General features: G+C 46.4%; 1 protein-coding gene across 1 annotated transcript in view; it reads right to left on the minus strand.

The window, feature by feature from the left end:
* Nucleotides 1-19725, minus strand: part of BCAR1 (BCAR1 scaffold protein, Cas family member) — a 61776-nt gene continuing 42051 nt past the window's right edge. The window contains exons 3-7 of the mRNA XM_070952870.1: nt 14363-14512; nt 13472-13567; nt 7677-8798; nt 2278-2367; nt 1-816 (exon numbers count right to left, since the gene is read on the minus strand). Coding sequence (XP_070808971.1) covers nt 298-816; nt 2278-2367; nt 7677-8798; nt 13472-13567; nt 14363-14512 — 1977 coding nt within the window. The 3' untranslated portion in view covers nt 1-297. The remainder of the gene's footprint in view (nt 817-2277; nt 2368-7676; nt 8799-13471; nt 13568-14362; nt 14513-19725) is intronic.

The following is a 19725-nucleotide window of genomic DNA, read 5'->3' on the forward strand; positions in this document are numbered from 1 at the left end:
TGTAAGTTTCTTTATTTGATTTAAATAGCGATCATTAGCCAAACAGTTCTGGAATCAAACAGGAAAATATAATTATTTGCCCTCTACAATCGTTGCAAGTGATGAGACCGGCTTCTTGGCTGCAGCAAGACTTGTGGGGGAGTGGGGTGTGTGTGTCAGGGATCCAGGACTGACATGGTCTGTGTCTATCAAGGAAGGAGAAGTCAGTGTCCCCCACCCCAACCCTTCTTCAGCGGGCAGGTGAACCGGGCAAAATATTTACAGTCCATTCACTCCTCCAAGAACATCTCCGCTTCTTCACAGGGCAGTCAGTTGCCCCAAGACCATCTGGAACTGCTGAGTGCTGTTTGCCAACTCGTGAACCCGTTCCACCATGTCTTTGGCAGCGGCTGGGGATGGGTACTGGAGGGCAGCTGTCTTGGTGCTGGCCACGATCTCTTTGAGCATGTCGCAGAGAAGGTTGCTGTAATGGGTGACTTTTTGGCGGACCTCTGGGGCCTTCGCCTGGCGAGACAGAGTGTCCCCGATGAAGACCAGCTTGTGGGCACTCAGGATGACGAATTTGCTGTGTGCCACGAAGATCTTGGGGGGCTGATTAGTGTTCACGGCGGTGAAGAAGGCGTCCACGGCATTGGTCAACGTCGTGAGGTTGGCCTCACACTGTTCCAGGTAGAAGAGCAGCAGCTGCCGGTCGGAGGGCCCCAGGGCTGTGCCGCCGCCCCGCACGTGGGGGTAGTGTTGTGGGGGTGCCCAGTTGGACAGGTCATTGTCGATAGGGCGGGTGACCTCCTGTTCCAGTCGCTCAAATTGCTTCAACTGTGGACAAAGGAAAAGGGTGAACACCAACCTGTCTTCTGGGCTGAATGCAGACTTAAAGGAAAGCCCAGCCATTCTCTACCCGCCCTGGCTCTCTGCAAAAGCTGCAATTATCAGTGAATAAGTGAATTAAGTTGGTCCTTAAGATCATTAGGCATGTGGTATTTCAACTAACCTCAGCTACTGTGTTTCCCCAAAAATAAGACCTAACCAGAAAATAAGCCCTAGCAAAACGTTTTCAGGGTGCTCGTAATATAAGCCCTACCCCAAAAAAGAAGCCCCAGTTAAGATTGTCAGCCAGATGGACGCACTTAGTATTTTTGGAGCAAAAATTAATATAAGACCCAGTCTTATTTTCAGGGAAATACAGTAGCACACTGCTGGCAGAAAGGCAGGAGATACCGTAATTAATGATAATTATAAAATTGCCAACTGAAAAACTGCAAAGTGACATGAAGATTCCTGCTGATTAGCAATAACAATAGCACTTAAATTTATATACAGCTTCACAGTGCTTTGCAGTCCTCTCTAAGCGGTTTACAGAGTCAGCATATCGCCCCCAACAATCTGGATCCCCATTTTACCGACCTCGGAAGGATGGAAGGCAGAGGGAAGGAGGAAAGGAGGGAGGAAGGAAAGAAGGAATGGAGGCAGGAAAGGAAGGAAGGGGGGAAGAAGGAAGGAAGGAAGAGCAATAGCACTTAAACTTATATACCGTTTCACAGTTCTTTACAGTCCTCTCTAAGCAGTTTACAGAATCAGCCTCTTGCCCCCAATAATCTGGGTCCTCATTTTACCAACTTCGGAAGGACGGAAGGCTGAGTCAACCTGGAGCCTGTGAGAATCGAACTGCCAAACTGCAGCCTAATGCAGTCAGCAGAAGTAGCCTGCAGTACTGCATTAGGCTGATCCAACACATTTTTTTACACCAAAGAAGGCTACACAACAACCCCACACTTATTGTTTTGGAAATAGGTCAAACTCTTACATAAGTACAGGTCATCCTAGATTTACAACTCACAATCTGGAATTTTGGTTGTAAGTCATTGCAGTTGTAAATTGAGGTACCACATAACTGGACTCGATTTTATGATCCTACAACCAATTGTAAATGTGAGTCAGTTGCCAAGCACCCAAAATGTGATAATAGAACTATGGAGGGCAGGCAGCAGTCGTAAATTTGAGGATGAGTCATCAGTAGCCTTTTTGAAATCCGTTGTAACTTTGAACAGTCATTCAATGACCCATCATAAGTTGAGGACTACCTGTCGAGAAAGAATTGCGACCCAAGGACTACAAATCACTTTCTTTCTTTTTTTTGTCTTTGTCTCACCCAGAAATTGCTCTTTGCAAAACAGGCGAAGACTTAACGGGATGGTTGTGAGCCAGAGGAGATGGCCATAAGCTTGGTGTGTGGGTGTGGGTGTATTTGTGTGTCAGAGAGAATATTCCCCTACAGACCTGCTGCTGCTCCAGCTGCCCTTTGCCTTGCCGAATGATGTTGCCTCGTTCCAGCAGCTCTTTCTGGGTCTTCTCAAACTCCTCCTTCCCCTAATCGAGACACAACAAAAGAGGTCAGTGGAAGTCCCACATGGACGAATGGCTCTTTAGAAGGCCAGATCCTGAAGATGAAACTCAGATACTTTGGCCACCTGATGAGAAGGACTCCCTGGAGAAGAACCTAATGATGGGAAAGACTGAGGGCAAAAGAACTGAGGCCTTTGAACTTTGGTGCAGGATGAAGACTCCTGCGAGTCCCTTGGACTGCAAGGCGATCCAACCGGTCAGTCCTAGAGGAGATCAACCCTGACTGCTCTTTAGAAGGCCAGATCCTGAAGATGAAACTCAAATACTTTGGCCACCTGATGAGAAGGAAGGACTCCCTGGAGAAGAGCTGAATGCTGGGAAAGATTGAGGGCAAAAGAAGGGGACGACAGAGAACGAGGTGGCTGGATGGAGTCACTGAAGCAGTTGGTGGGAGCTTAAATGGATTCCGGGGGATGGTAGAGGAGAGGAAGGCCTGGAGGAATGTTGTCCATGGGGTCGTGATGGATTGGACACGACTTCGCAACTAACAAGAACCGTGGATGAATGGCTGCAGACGTTGACCGAGTTGGGGCTGAAATGGCAAAACTGACCACTCTGATTAAAGAAAAGAACATACGTACTTTTGTTTTCACATGGAAACCGTTTCTGAACTTTGTGCTTGATGCGGAAAAGAATGAAACTTTGATTTTGGGTTTCATAGATTACACTGATAGATCTTTATAGAAATGACATGTTCATAACTATCATGGAAAAGCAAAAAGCTGTGATTTGATGCTAATGCCTTATTCTATTGCAACAGAGAGAGTCGGAAGTCAATGCTTCTTTTTCTTTCCCCCTTTTCTTCCCCCTCATTCAGTGGTGGGTTTCAAATTTTTTTACTACTGGTTCTGTGGGCGTGGCTTGGTGGGCATGGCAGGAGAAGGTTACTGCAAAATCCCCATTTCTTCCCGATCAGCTGGGACTCGGGAGGCAGAGAATAGATGGGGGCGGGGCCAGTCAGCATTTTTACTACCGGTTCTCCGAACTACTCAAAATTTCCGCTACCGGTTCTCCAGAATTGGTCAGAACCTGCTAAAACCCACCTCTGCCCTCATTGTCCTTTAATTTGCTTTTGTATTTTGTATTCTATAATCAGAGGTCCGCTACCAGTTCGCCAACTGGTAACGGAAATAGCAGGTGGGCCTGCGCACCTGCCCCGGCTCTATGCCATCCTATTTAGGCACGTTTTTGAAGCTGGGTGCATGCGTGGAAGGCCGGGCACATGCGTGTGAGTGAAGCCAGCACTCGCACCTGCGCGCTCACATTTGCGAACCGGTAGGGAAAGTAAGTGAATACCAGCCCTGTCTATAATACCTTATAACTTAATTAAAAATGTGGGGGGGGGAGAAGAAAGAGGTTAGTGGAAGATCTGGGCATTTCACAGCCCACCCCCCAGCCGGAGCCACTTCTGGCCCTTTGGCTGTCCCCGTCTGGCCCACCTGAGGTCAACTGGAAATTAGAAGTCAAATAAAAATAAGCAGGCCACAGGAGGTGGGAGAAAAAGTCAAGTTGGGCCCTTCAGTCAGTCAGCAGCCTCATGTGGCCCCCTTGGGAAAATTAGCCCCCTCTGCAGACCTCAAGGCAGCTCCCCAAAGCCTCCCACGAGAGGAGAAATGGGGCCCGTGGACATGGTGGCACATACCGGAATTCCAAAGAAGACTATTGTACCAAGAGAAGATCAGCACCTCACGGTTAGAAGAGACTAATTCATAAAATTGACATTAATAGATTAACAGAGTTGGAAGGGACCTTGTAGGTCATCTAGTCCAAGCAGGAGACCCTACACCATTTCTGACAGATGGCAGTCCAGTATCTTCTTGAAAGCTTCCACTGATGAAGCTCCCACAACTTCCGAAGGCAACTTCTGTTCTATGGGTTGATTGTTCTCACTGTCAGAAAATTTCTCCTTATTTCCAGGTTGAATCTCTCCTTGTTCAGTTTCCATCCATTATTCCTTGTCTGGCCTTTGGGTGCCTTGGAAAACAGCTTTACTCCCTCCACTCTGTGGTAGTCCCTCAAATATTGGAAGACTGCTATTCATGTCTCCCCTGGTCCTTCTCTTCACTAGACTAGCCATGCCCAGTTCCTGCAACCGTTCATCGTATGTTTTAGCCTCCAATCCCTTAATCCTCTTTGTTGCTCTTCTCTGCACTCTTTCCAGAGTCTAAACATCTTTTTTATAGTGTGCGGACCAAAACTGGACACCTTTCCTTCAGGAGCAAAAGGCGGGGTACATCCCTATTTATCTGGCATCCAGAGCCCTGCAAGGTGGGCTTGTGGGGGAGAGAGAGACTGTCCCATAGTCTCCTAGGAGTGTCTGCAGGTGGAGAGAGACTAGAACCTGAATTAAGCACTGCAAAAAAAAACTTTATGCGTATCAACATTCACATTGTAGAAATCATATTTAATATTGTTATAAGATACTTCTTTTTTTTTATCATTAAAGGTTTAAATTTTAGAGAGCTGTGTTTCTCAGCCTTGGTCATTTTAAGATGTGTGGACTTCAACTCCCAGAATTCCCCAGCCAGCCATGGAAAGTGTGCATTCAGAGAGAAATTCATACTGATCATATTCACAGGTAAAACTAAGCCAGTATCTTCTCATCCCACTTTTATGGACTGAAAACGTCACTTGGTTTCTCATGGGTTGCCATAGGGCTGTAATGCAAAATATTAGGCCACATCAGAAAGTGAATGTCATTTAATGTGAATTTTTTTTTTTGCTTTAATTTATATGCCGCCCTTCTCCGGAGACTCAGGGCGGCTTACAATGCAATAGCCTCCAGAATTTAATGAACATCACATCAGAATTGGGTTGTGGGTGGCATAGTTTTTGGAAGAGGTAATAAATGCATCGCTGAAATTTGTGAGGCTGATTAAAATTCACCTATTGTTAATTGGGAAATTAAAAATCACAATTTTGAGCGCCAATGCCTGGAATCTATATACTGGTTTGTTTTCTTTTCATACTGAATGATCAACCATCCGGCTGCATTTTAGTCTAGTTATTGTGTAAATCCAGCACTTTTCGTTAGCTGATGGCTGCCTCAGCGTCTTCTGCAGATCTAAAAAACTGGACTGAATGACCACAGCGCAGAGCAACTAAGATGATCAAAGGCCTGGAGACTAAAACATATGATGAAAGTATGTTGCAGGAACTGGGCAGGGCTAGTCTAGTGAAGAGAAGGACCAGGGGAGACATGATAGCAGTCTTCCAATATCTGAGGGGCTGCCACAAAGAGGAGGGGGTCAAGCTATTCTCCAAAGCACCCGAAGTCCAGACAAGGAAGAATGGATGGAAACTGACCAAGGAGAGATTCAACCTGGAAATAAGGAGGAATTTTCTGACAGTGAGAACAATCAACCCATAGAACAGAAGTTGCCTTCAGAAGTTGTGGCTTCATCCCTGGAAGCTTTCAAGAAGAGACTGGACTGCCATCTGTCAGAAACAGTGTAGGGTCTCCTGCTTGGGTGGGGGTTGGACTAGATGACCTCCAAGGTCCCTTCCAGCTCATTCATTCTAATGCTAATGCAGCACAGATAAGCAAAACAGAAGTGAATAGTCCAAAAACCGCTACATATTGTGAGCCACCCTGCAAAATCTGGTTTTGAAGGATGATTTACAAACTATAAACATAAAAAATGTAGACTTTCTTAAGTAGGGAGTTATTAGGTGGCAAATGTTGCTGTTGGGATGCTTTGCTCTTTAAACAATGCCCAGCAAAAGTTAGGTTTTATGAAACATATTATGAAGTCCTCAAATGTACATTTAGGAGGCATATCACGGTCAAAATATGAAGATGGCGGCTGCACCCGTGCCCCTTCCTCCCCAAAAGACCCCCCTGGGAGCCACAAAGAAGGTCTTCCCAGTTGTGATGTACAACTGACTGAATTCCTTTCTAGGATTATCAGTGCCAACTTTTGGCACTAGGTGAAAACTTTTTTGATATAAAGCTATTTCCCCAACTTTTAACATTGTTAACATCCTGCCCCTTGGAACGTTTTGGTTTGGTTTTGCTATTTCATCTCTTTTTCCTAGACTCTTTTAAAATCCATGATGAAAAGGAGACCTGTCAAATCAATCGATCAACTTGATCCTAACCAGCGTTTTAGCCTTCCAACAGCAGAGGCCAGTTTTGAAGTAGGAATCAAGGTTAGGTTCATCTAAGATCTGAAATCCTATCCCCAGGTTGGAACCGAAACTGTATTTGCCTAAAATGCTTAAAAAAAACCTGGTCGCATTATGGCTTAATATCATAGTCTGGTTCAGACATTGTTAAGATCGTCAGTAAGTTTTCACAATAAGTTCAGCTGTGAATGGACGGACATCCTGGTGTAGTTTCCTCAGGAATTCTACGGAAGAAGTTTGTCTTCTTCTGGGAAGGGTTTCCAGCTTCCTAGTCTATAGACCTGGCTTTTCTGTTGTCTCCATCCAAGCACTAACCAGCCGGGTGGATTTGATTTAAATCGAGTTGATTTAAATCTTTAAATCATGATTTAAATCACTAGTAAAAAGGCTTGATTTAAATCAACTCGATTTAAATCATAATTTTTAAAGAGCAACTGTCATCTCTGCTACGTGTATTTCGCTGTGCCCTCAAAACCATGTTGTTCCGCCAGGCTGGGCTATCAATATAAAGATTTTAATTGGTTTTAAATGGGATTTTAAATTTGGGGTTTTATAAATTGGGCCTATTATTTAATAATTTTAATTATTTTTAAATATTGTCTGTCTTTGTGTTTTTAATTAGGCTGTACACCGCCCTGAGTCCTTCGGGAGAAGGGTGGTATAGAAATAAAATAAATAAATAAATAAATACTCCTTTGACCCACTGTTGACTCACCGATAGTCCCAGTGTTGCAGAATATACAGCCTCATGCTGCATAACTAAGCTCCATTTCATGCTGAATAAACTAAATTATTTATGTATCTTAAATAGAAAACTATCTTATGATAGATTTTTACCCCCAAAGTTTTTTATTAAAATAAATTCGATAAAAATCAAAAAAATCCGATTTAAATCAAAAAAATCCAATTTTTTTGATTTTTTAAAAAAAATCATTGATTTTTATCCACCCTGCTAACCAGATCCTTCGAAATGAGCCAAGATCCGCCAGAAACTGCTGGAAATTACCAATTTGTCATGCAGCATGAAACTACCAGACATGATCACCCTATTGTGAATGCATTTTCAAGTGTGTGAGGGGGACGACTTCTCCCCCTCCCCGATTTGCCCTTCCTTCCCATCCCTCCTGCCCCAAGGCCAAGCCCACCTGGAGGTGCACGTAGTCGTAATCTTCCATCCAACCGCCCTCGCTGTTCTCATACTGCCCGTCGGGTGAGTCCTGAGCCAGGAATTTGGGCGGAGAAGGCAAGGGGCGCGACTGGATGTTGCTGGCCTTCTCAGAGGGCGTGCCGTGGGGGTGGCCGCCCTCCCCCGAGGAGGCCGGGGACCCCCTGGTCCGTCTGAAGAGCAACGAGGCATTGCCATGCAGGAAGGAGGCCAGCTGCTTGGTGTCGTCAGGCACCCCCCGCGAGTACATGACCAGGTGCTCGAGGTCATCCGGCGCCCCCGGCTTGCTGGCCACCAGGGCGCTAGGGGCCCAGCCGCAACCCTCCAAGGCCTGGCTGTGCCGTAGTAGCGCCTGGTACACCTCCTCCATCTTCTGCACCTGCTTGCTGAGCTTGGAATAGAGAGAGCGGTCCGAGGCCTGGGCGGCACTGCCCACCACCCCACGAGCAAATTCCAGCAGTTCCCTGAGGGACCCCTTGATGCTCTCCGCTGCCCCCCGGATGTGTCCCGCGTGGACCTCCATCCTCTCGGGGCTGCGCCAGCTGCCACTGATGAAAGACATGAGAGACGAGACAGCCGTGTTAACGTTGCTCTGAAGCCGGGCCAGCGTCTCCATTGCAACGTCCTGATCGAGGAGCAACTCCTTGTCCGGAGCTTCCCGAACGGGCACCGTGTCCAGAGAAGAATTGGAAAGATTGCTGCGGGTGCTGCCCGTGCTGGAAGCTGAAAGCCGCTTGCCGTCAGCCCGATCAGCCTGCGGGGGAACATCGTAGATGTAGTCGGCTTCTCCGTCTTTACTGCCGATCGTCAGCTCACGGGGCACGTCGTACACCTCCTGGCTGGCCAGTTTTCTCAACCCTGGTGGGACGTCGTAGATCTCCTGAGCATCTGACACCCCTTTAGTGGTGGGTGGAGGCACATCGTAGACGTCTTCGGGCAAGAGAGGCTCCGCCAGGGGCGCCAAAGGCGGAGCCAGGATGAGGGGATGACGCGATGGGTCGAAGGGTTTCACCTTGCAGAAGACGGGGGGCACGTCGTAGGTCTCCTCCCTCAGGGGGCCATCTGGGACATCCTTGCTGACCGAGGGAGGGATGTCGTACACCTGCAAAGATAAAGCAGCCAACTGTTCCAACTCTATACAGATAGTTGACATACAACCGTAACGGAGTCTAATATATACAACCTTGATATACAACCGTAAAGGAGCCTGCCGAGTACGGTCGTAAGACATAATGGTTGTAAAATCAGGCGTGTAAGCAACATAACAGTGGTCGAGTTGCCGATTGCACAAAGTTTAGTGATATGACGGACAGAACTTTCAATCCAGGTCATAAATAGATGGAAGTAGGTCTTTCATAACTTTGACTCAAGTGCTAAATGACCAGTTGTAAGTGTATCGTAAGCGAGGGTGTATTGTCTTGTACCTTGTAATTTGGTTTATCTCAACTTGTCCTCATGAAACAGGGAGAGAATGAAATGAGATAGAAATACTTCCTAGACACTTTTTCAAAAGACCAGATTCTTGGATTAATTGGGCAGACCTCAATGTACGACCACAACTGAGCCCAAAATTTCTATAGGCGAGACAGTTAAGTGAGTTTTGTCCCCCTTTTATGACTTTTCTTGCCGCAGTTGTTAAGTGAATCACTGCAGTTGATAAGTTAAGTAACACGGCTGTTAAATGAACCTGCCTTCCCCTTTGAATTTGCTTGTCAGAAGGTCGCCAAAGGGCATCAAATGACCCCAGGGACACTGCGACCGTCATAAATACAAGTCAATTGCCAAGGATTTGAATTTTGATCCCGTGACCACGGGGATGCTGCAAAGGTCGTTAAGTGTGAAAAATGGTCCCGTCAAACGGTCAGTAAGCGAACTGTTGTAAATCGAGGACTACCTGTATAGCCCACAGCAGGATAACGAGCAGAGCAAAAGCTCAGAATTGTACTTTTAAGATTTGGGAGATTCTGGTCACAAAGCCTTCCAATTAAGCCGAATTAGCTCAACTGGTTGTGATTCTTATGTGGTTTGCCCACCAGGCTGGCATCATGCTTAAATCCCCCCCCCTCCGGTCTCATTTACAGCCTGAGAAACTAGGGAGAGTATCTTCTAAGTCTCTCACCCCACTCATTGCAGGTGCTCCTCAACTTACGACGACAACTGGGACCAGAATTTCCACCGCTGAGCAAGCTGGTTGTTAAGTGAATCTTAGTCTAATTTTACGACTCAAACCACAACAAGGTTAAGACGAAACAGGCCATCGTTAAGCAAACCCTTTAGCAGTTGAGAAATCCTGACTTACACATACTCAGGGCCATTTGTTGTGGCCCGTACGCGGCCTGTGCAGCTAGTAGCTGATTCCGACAGCGAGGAGGCTGGTGTGGTGCTGCGCCAGCAGCCTGTGCAGCTGGTACTCGAGTTGGACAGTGAGGAGGCTGGAGAAGATGTGGTGCCAGAGGCAGGGATTCAACCAGAGCCTTCAGAACCTCCAGAAGCTCCCATAAGTGAAGAGGACGAAGAGGAGGAGCCTCTTCTCGATGCACGGGCACGCAGAGCTGTCAAAAGGCAGGAGTGGCTCCTCAGGAGGAGGTCTCCTCGAGAGTAAGGTTTGGGGCTAATTGGCCACTCCCTTAGCCTATTTACGGAGGAACGCCGACTGAAGCAATTTGCAGGGAACAACTTAGTTCACATACCTTCGTGTCTTGTCTTGCTTATCTTATCAGCTTCCTGCAAATTGCTTCTGGGTATTCTGCCAACCATAGTAAGTTTTCAGTTATTATTCTTTGAATTCTTGGTGGCTGTTAATGCAATTAATTAACAACCGTTATTGTAAAAGACTGGTTTATTCAGTAAACTAAGGTCTGAAAGGACTTTGTGTGTGCTGCGTTCTTTGGGGTCCGTAGCTGGGACAGAACACCATTTGATTCAGGGCCTACAATATTTATTTTATTTTTTTCCTTTCGGATTACATTGAGAAGCGAATTTGTCAGTTCTGCTTTGCGTCAAGGACTTGAGTGTAAAACAAATGGCAGGGAAGTTAATCATTGCTTTATTACCTTGGAGAACAAGGGTGTGACGTGTGAGTTTGTGTTTGTGTATCCCCTCTCCAGGCACAGACTATCCAGAAACACCGACTCCGGCTGGCAAGGAAAGTGTCAACCAAAGGAGCAGGTGGCACCATGCCCAGTTCTAACAATTCACTACCCGATTTTAATGGGCCATATCGAGGGGTCTGTCGAATGACCCATAAATATCAGGAGTCATAAAAACGAGCAATGCTCAAACATTTCTCCTCCTCCAGTTTACAAACATCAGGCAGTCAAAGATACGATCCTTTGACAACCGGGGCTGAATTTTGCAGCCAGACCGTTGTTCTGTGACTTAATTTTAGGGTACCGGCAGTCCTCGGCTTATGACCACAGTTTGGGATCGGAATTTCTAAGCAAGGCGGTGAGTCATACATACGAAAAAAGGTTACAACCTTTTTCTGCCGCGGGTTTTAAGCGAACGACCAGCGGTGAAGTAAATCATGTGGTGATTTAAGGAAACGTGGCTCCCCTTTGTCGGAAGCCCCCTGGGAAAGGTGGCATCTGGCGGCTGCAACCTGGGAATGTCGCCATCTGTCATGAATACATGGCAGTTGCCAAGAGCCTGAAACTTTGATCGCATGACCATGGGGACGTTGCGACGGTCATGAGGGCAAGGAGTGGTCGTAAGTCGCTTTTTTTTGCCGCTATTGTGACTTTGAATGGTCACTAAATGAATGGATGTAAGTCAAGGACTATCTGTCTCCAGCTACAGGTTCTGCCATCCCATCTTTGCTCAGGGTCCAAAGTCTTCCAACCTACAGTTGCACCAGGTCAAATCCAGAGTCCAGAGAAGGAGGCTGAGTCGTGCATACCGTGTTTCCCCGAAAATAAGACCCTGTCTTCTATTTTTTTGAACCCCGAAATAAGTGCTTGGCCTTATTTTTTGGGGAGGTCTTATTATTTTGGGGCACCTGGAGCAAGACGGGGCTCCTCTTGCCATCTTACCTGATTTCCAGCTCTGCATTTAAATATTTTCAGAGAGGGCTTATTTTCAAGGGGGACTTATTTTGGCACATGCACTCAAGCCCGATTGGGCTTATTATCAGGGGAGGTCTTATTTTCGGGGAAACAGAGTAGATAGGAAGGATATACAGCAGAGCAGGGGTGAAATCTACTTAGCTTCCCAACCGGTTCGGAAGTGCATGTGTGCATGTGGACCCTCTGCTCATGTGCAGAGGATAAAAAAACAGGTTACTTCCTGTTTAAAACCAGGAAGTAACAACGACCAGGCGGGTGGGCGGAGCCTCGCACCGCCATCGCTACCGGTTCTCCGAACCACCGGCCACCATCGCTACTGGTTCTTTGAACCACCGGCCACCATCGCTACCGGTTCTCCGAACCACCGGCCGCTATTGCTACCAGTTCTTTGAACCACTGGCTGCCATCGCTACCAGTTCTCCAAACCAACGGCTGCCATCGCTACCAATTCTCTGAACCACCGGCGGCCATCGCTACCAGTTTGGCCGAACCTGTCCGAACTGGGAGCATTTCACCCTTGCAGCAGAAGTGAGTTTCACATATTCTTACCACTGGTTCGCCCCGCCCGCCTGTGCACGCCTTCTGCACATGCGTCCGCCCTCGAAAATGTGGCTAAATAGGACGGTATTACGCCAGTTTGCCTGAACTGGTCCGAACCGGCTGAATGCCACCACTGATATACAGCTAGTCCTTGACTTACAACAGCTCATTTAGTGACCATTCAAAGTTACAAGGGCACTGAAAAAGCAACTTCTGGCGGTTTTTCACTCTTACGACCGTTTCAGCATCTCCATGGTCACATGATCAAAAGTCAGACACTTGGCAACTGACTCATATTTATGACGGCTGCAGTGTCCCAGGGTCACATGATCCCCTTTTGCGACCTTCTGACAAGCAAATTCAAAGGGGAAGGCAGATTCATTTAACAACCGTGTTACTGAGACAACTTCAGAGATTCACTTAACAACGGTGCCAAGAATGATCGTAACATGGGGCCAAATTCACTGAACAAATGTCCACTTAGCGACAGAAATTGTGGCCATAAGTTGAGGACCTACCTGTAAAAGACAGGCAGAAGCCTGCTCTTACTCACAGCTGTTTCCAGTGACAAGAAAGGTTGTAAAATGCAGCAAAACTCATTGAACGACTGTCTTACTTAGCAACAGAAATTTTCAGAACATTCAGTTGTGGTTGTACGTTGAGGATTATCTGTCTGCAGGAGAGGTTTTCTCACAACACATCAAGGCAAACCCTCGGAGAACACACGATGGCTAAATCCCGGCCTCATCGAAAGGCCTTCTCTGCCGTCCAGCAGGCTGCTACCCCTTACCAGCAGTCTTACATTGGCTCAACCGCACGGCCCCTTCTCCAGATCCCTTCCAACTAACTAAACCATGATTCCCACTCCAGTCCAGGGTAGTCCCTGGCAGTGGTGGGTTACTACTGGTTCTCTTTGTGTACACGCTTCGCGCTCCGCGCAAGCGCGTTACGTATCTGCCCAGCTGAGGTGCGGCAATCCACTCTGCCACACCTATCAGCTGGGCTAAAAAAGAAGAAATAAAGGTAGGAATAACGCGTGGGCGGGCGGGAGGGCCCAGCTCCCAGACAAAGATAACCGGTTCGGTGACATCACATCGTCACCGCTACTGGCTCAGCCGAACCGGGCCGAACCGGGAGGAACCCACCACTGGTACCTGGGCCCCCCACTCACCCCTTGCAGGTTCTTCTCCACGCTGGGCGGCACATCATAGATCTCATGGCCTCCACTGTTGGCGGTCTTGCCCATCATCGCAGGGCTGTCGTAAACCTGGACAAAGGAGACATTGTGAAGCTGCTTTTTCAAGCGATCAACCAAAATCCCTCCCTGATTTTCTCCGATCTGCTCGGCCTGCACCTCTCGTCTCGCCTGCTTTGGGTAGCTTCTGGATTCTCCATCAATCCCCTGATTCACCAGGGAGCCCTGGGGGCGCAGTGGTCAGAACGCAGTATTCTGCCAACTACCAGCAGTTCGATCCTGACCGGCTCAAGGTTGCCTCAGACTTCCATTCTTCCGAGGTCGGAAAAATGAGGATCCAGATTGTTGGGAGCAATAGGCTGACTCTGTAAACTGCTTAGAGAGGACTGTAAAAGCACTGTGAAGCAGTATATAAGTCTAAGTCCTATTGCTAGTCCTTCCTTCCTTCCTTCCTTCTCTCCTTCCGTCCTTCCCTCCCTCCCTCCCTCCCTTTCCTTCCTTCCTAGCAACCGTGGCAATGAAGGTCATAAAACGGGGCAAAACTCACTGAACAAATATCTCACTTAACAACAGAAATTTGGGGATCAACTCTGATCGTAAGTCGAGGACTACCTGTATAACCCTATCCTCCCTTCTGCTGTTGCCGAAGCAGGCAAGAAACTGGCAGGGCCAATTCGGATGGTGAGAAGGGAGGCATATAAGTGTAACAAAATAAGTAAATAAAATTCAAGCGATCTTTAAAGAATCCGTTGTATGTCCTAAGCCCAGTTTGACAAGTCTTGGGCCAGGAGTGTAAACATGGGGTGTGTCCCTGCCACGTCCACCCCGCTGCCCCCTTGCCCCAAGAGACAAAGCCAGCGCACTCACTTCCTGGCCACTCCGGTTCACCATCAACCCCCTTGTGGGGGGCACGTCGTAGATTTCCTGGAGCTGTCGAGGAACATCATACTCGTCTTGCTGGTCCCCTTTGGGGGTCTCGTAAACGTAGACTTGTCCCACCCGTGTGGGGATCACCACCTGCAGAGGAAGGAAGGGGATGCTTCAGAGCTAGCACCTGCTCTGTGGGGCAGGCGGAGGTCGCCGGAAAAGAAAGATGGCCGACTCTAACAAGAACCTGCCTCAGGACCTCTTTCTCTTGGGAGACCCTCACTGACAGAAGAGCCTTCCTAGATGCCAGGCTAGCAACATGGGTAGCTGGATACAGAGCACTCGAGCAGAAGCCCACCATGGAGGACAAGATGGCCTTGGGGGATGAGCTTTATCCTACCTGCTGTGCCCACGTGCTCACCTGTTTTCGCAAGGTGAGCAAGCTTTCCAGGCACCATCGTGGAAATTTGCTTGACTGTCTGATAAAATTTAGATTCAGAATGGCTGAAGGATTGACAAAATGCTACCCTGTGGTAAGATGGGCAGCCAATAAATTGATGGATGGATGGATGGATGGATGGATGCTGTTCCTAATACCTTGCAAGTTTTGTCATTCTCTCTCTGAAGATTTGGATGCTCTCGCCTCAGAACTCCTGAGATTTTAGTGGGTTCACCTTGAAATTTTGACAGGTTCATGAGATATTATGGTTCATGTCCAGAATTTCAATTTTGGGTGAGAACATTGAAATCTTGCATTTAAAACTTTTAGGGTCTTCGAATTCTCCCTCCCTCCCTCCCTCCCTCCCTCCCTCTCTCTCTCTCTCTCTCTCACACACACACACACACACACACACACGAGACCATTGGGAGATGCCAGAGGTGACACGATTGCCATGAGCATTGTATTGCCAAGCCTTGCTCTGCACTCAATGGGAGATACAAACACACAGCCATCAAGGAGGAGAAATGGGATTTAAACTATTCACAGTAGAAGAGGAGAATGATAATGATGTGTTGCCCGAGCCCGCCTCCCCAAAACCTGCTGCCCAGAATAAAGGTTTCCTATTAATTATCATAGAACATAGAATAATAGAGTCGGAAGGGACCTTGCTAGTCTTCTAGGCCAGCTCCCTGCTCAAGGAAGAGACCCCTGGGTCTACCCAAGTAATGGGTGGAAGTTCATCAGAGGGAGACCCAACCTGGAAATAAGGAGGAATTTCCTGCCAAGGACAACAGGAGAGGAGAATGGAGGAGAGGAGAGAGTGGAGAGGAGAGGAGAATGGACGGGAGGAGAGGAGAGGAGAGGAGAGGAGAATGGACGGGAGGAGAGGAGAGGAGAGGAGAATGGAGGAGAGGAGAGAGTGGAGAGGAGAGGAGAATGGAGGAGAGGAGAGGAGAGGAGAGGAGAGGAGAGGAGTGGAGAGGAGAGGCGAGGAGAGGAGAATGGAGGAGAGGAGAGATGAGGAGAGGAGAGGAGTGGAATGGAGAGGAGAATGGAAGAGGGGAGAGAGTGGAGTGGAGTGGAGTGAAGTGGAGTGGAGAGGCGAGGTAAGGAGAGGAGAATGGAGGAGAGGAGAGGAGGAGGGGAAGGGAGGGGAGGGGATTCTTTATTGGCCAAGTGGGATTGGATACACAAGGAATTTGTCTCCGGTGCATAAAAGTGTAACCTTTAACTGGGCAAAATGATGCATTGTAAGAGCAAAACCTTTTCAAACAAGGGACCCCAAATGGGCTAATTTATAGAATGTGACCAACATTTAGGAGCTGGAATTGAAATTTGGCAATTTTTATGAAACATTTTATGACATAAAAATGATCATAAAGCATTTAATGACATAATATTTTCTGTGGTCAACTCCTGATGCTATATATATATTTAATGTGGGCTACTTTTCAAGGCAAATACATCTCTGAATCTCTCCCTGCATTTTTAAGAACTTTTCCAGTATATTAAAAGCTCTGCCATTATAAGGAAATATCTCTGATGGATTGTCTACTATAAAGGGATAGCAATGTTTTCCTTTTGTTTGTTTCCTTCGATTGGTTCTGTGTGTCTTCCTGCCTTAAGCCAAAGATCTTTTCTTAAATATGATTAATAAACAAGAGTGCCCTCTATTCTTTCTTATTAGAATTAGAATTCTTGATTGGCCAAGTGGGATTGGACACCCAAGGAATTTGTCTTTGGTGCATATGCTCTCACTGTACATAAAAAGACAAGATACGTTCGTCAAGAATCCCAAGGCACAACACTTATGCTTTGTATTATTCACTGCAAGATTACTGCTGATGCAACCCTGCTAATTTTCATCAACTAAGACAGTTTTTTTAATATTCTCCTTGCCTAGTGATAAGGTCCTGTGCGTTTTCTCTCAAAATGGTTGGTCTTTGTGTGTTCCTGCTGCTGTTCATTTAACTGGATGCTCTAATGAATAATATGGTCTGCAAAGGAAGGACTTTTTAACCCTTTCAATGCTTGTTCAACTGCCATCTAGGGTTCCTGAAATGCACTTCCTGGAGCAATTGTGGGGGATCCACTCAGTTTTATCCTGGAAGTAGCATTCAAGGGATGTTCTAAGCCAGCGGTCCCCAACCCTTCCGGCTCTGTGGACTGGCAATGGCGGGGAGAGGGAATGGTTTCACGTGTGTGCCCACTGCTCACACTAATGGATCTTCACATGCTCACATGCTGTTTGCGTGACCCAGTTCCCAACGGGCCATAGACCAGAACTGGGTTGCAGACCAGGAGTTGGGGACCCTGTTCTAGGCAACTGCCAGAAACCACATCTCAGCATCCACTGAAATTGAGGTACAATCCTCCCCATTGTTGCAACTTTCTCAAATTATCTGTGGATTAAGGGAGGTGGGGTCCAACCGATCTGGAGTTTGCCTGGCTGAGGAAGAACTCCAAGAGATTCAGGCCTTGCAAAAACCGCCTTTATGACAAGAGCCCTGGTGGCGCAGCAGACTAAAGTGCTGTTAAGTAGCACCAGCTGCCTGCAATTACTGCGAGTTCGAATCTCACCAGGCTCAAGGTTGACTCAGCCTTCCATCCTTCCGAGGTAGGTAAAATGAGGACCCGGATTGTGGGGGCAATAAGCTGACTTTGTATAAAAAAGAACACCGCTTGGGGGGAGGCCCGAAAGCCCTACTAAGCAGGTATATACAAAAGTATGAAGGCTATTGCTTAACACATTGTAAGCCGCCCTGAGTCTCCGGAAAAGGGCGGCATATAAATAGACTCAATCAATAAAATAAATAAAATAAAATAAAATAAAATAAAATAAAATAAAATAATAAAATAAAATAAAATAAAATAAAATAAAATAAAATAAAATAAAATAAAATGAGCCAGGATCTCACCCGATTTTGGGGGACAGCTTCCACCCGTTCATTTCTTCCTCCCCATCCTCAGCTCCATTTTTGCCAGAGCTGAATTCTTTCACTCCCTCTCTGCGCTCAGAATCCCACCCTTCCACCCCCTCCCCAAAACCTCCTGGAAGGTCTCCTGTTTGAGCAGGGGGTTGGACTAGAAGACCTCCAAGGTCCCTTCCAGCTCTATTCTGATTGGTTGAGACTAGCCTCTCCTGCTCTTCACAGGGATTCAAACAGACTCTTCTTGAGCCCAACTGAGTCAGCAGATGGTCCATTATTTTGCAGTGCAACGCTGAAGAACAGTCTTTCCAAGCTGCAGGAACTGGAACTGGCAGTCCATGCAAGGATCCCTCTTTAAACGTGGTCTACACAAACAGAAACCTCTCCAGCACACGGAAATAACAGTAAAAATAAATGATTATGTTGGATTCAACAGTTAAAATAAAAATGATTATGCTGGGATTAAAAGTAAAAGAGGAGGACTAAGATGAAGATGATGTGCTGTGATAAATAATTAAAGATAAATATGTTGGGATTATTTGCTAAAATTAGGATGATTATATTGAGATAAATAATAATGAAGATGATTTGTTGTGAGTAATTGTTAAGATAGTGTTTCAGATAATAGTAATGATTTATATTTTTAAGATACATTCATTCAATTAAAAATAAAAAGATAATGAAATGATATTGAGTTAGGATTTAAAGATTTAAGTAACGGGTTTTTGGATAATGGGATTATAAAATAGATAGACTGTCTGTCTAAAACATTAAGTTGTGTTATTTGGAAATTAAGATTTGAGGTGAAAAAATAGAAAGGTAATTGTTTTGGAGTGAGTTATTGTGAGCTGGGTTTTTTTTTCTGTTTTTTTTTCTTTTTATTATTATTTTTACAAGACGATAATTAGTGGAGATGAAATATTGTTAAAAGATGAATTAGCGATTGTACCAATTTATAACCGGATCAATGCTTCGTTCCCAAAGATGTATTTTATGTTTATGTTTTAAAAAATAAAAAAAACTTTTTATTAAAAAAAAAAGAAAGAAAAAAACCTCTCCAGCACACGAGGTGCAGCCAACACTTTCTCCAGAAGGGGGCACTGGCCACCCACAGGCGCTGGCTGCAGGACCTGCCCTCCCCAGGGAAAGCGAGAATGACATCACCTTCTATTTTTAGAGAGGAGCCACTGAGGGGCTTAGAGCTGATGCACAATGAGGGCTGTTTCCCTCCTGGGCGAAAGGAGAGACCCTGGAGCCAGGAGCAGCTTTCCCAGCTGTTGTTTGTTTGCAGAGAAACCACACGCACCCACACGCACACACCAGCCTCGGCAACCCAGACAGAGAGCAGAAGCCGTGCCAGCTCCGCTGGAGGATTGTATGCCCTCCAGCTGCTGTCACCCTCGATCTAGGCAACTCAGAGCCACATCGAGGGATTCGACGTCGAAGTCAGCTTCAACAAAAACAAACAAGAGGGGTTTTTTTGTCACTGCAAAGGTCTTTGGATGTCTAATGTTAGATGCCAACTAACGTAAAGATTGCTTGGATCCTGAGACCATCCCTGGCCCCATTTCAGTTAACTCTCCTGGGCTGAATCTTTTGCCATCCCCTATAATCTCTCTCTCTCTCTCTCCCCCTCCTTCTATATCTATCTATCCATCCATCCGTCATCTACCTATCTATCTTTCTATTATCCATGCATCCATGCATCCATGCATCCATCCATCCATCCATCATCCACCCACCCACCTATCTATCTATCTATCTATCTATCTATCTATCTATCTATCTATCTATCTATCATCTGTATCTATATCATCTACCTTCTATCCTCTATCCATATCTATCTATCCGTCCATCCGTCCATCCATCCATCCATCTATCTATTATCTATCTATCTATCTATCTATCTATCTATCTATCTATCTATCTATCTAGCTATCTATCTAGCTATCATCCATCCATCTTTTAGATTTATATGGTTGCCCAACTGA

The sequence above is a fragment of the Pituophis catenifer genome, unplaced genomic scaffold (genome assembly GCF_029215685.1).
Source record: "Pituophis catenifer annectens isolate HBS135680 unplaced genomic scaffold, rPitCat1.0.hap2 SCAF_13, whole genome shotgun sequence".
In the NCBI taxonomy this organism is placed as follows: domain Eukaryota; kingdom Metazoa; phylum Chordata; class Lepidosauria; order Squamata; family Colubridae; genus Pituophis; species Pituophis catenifer.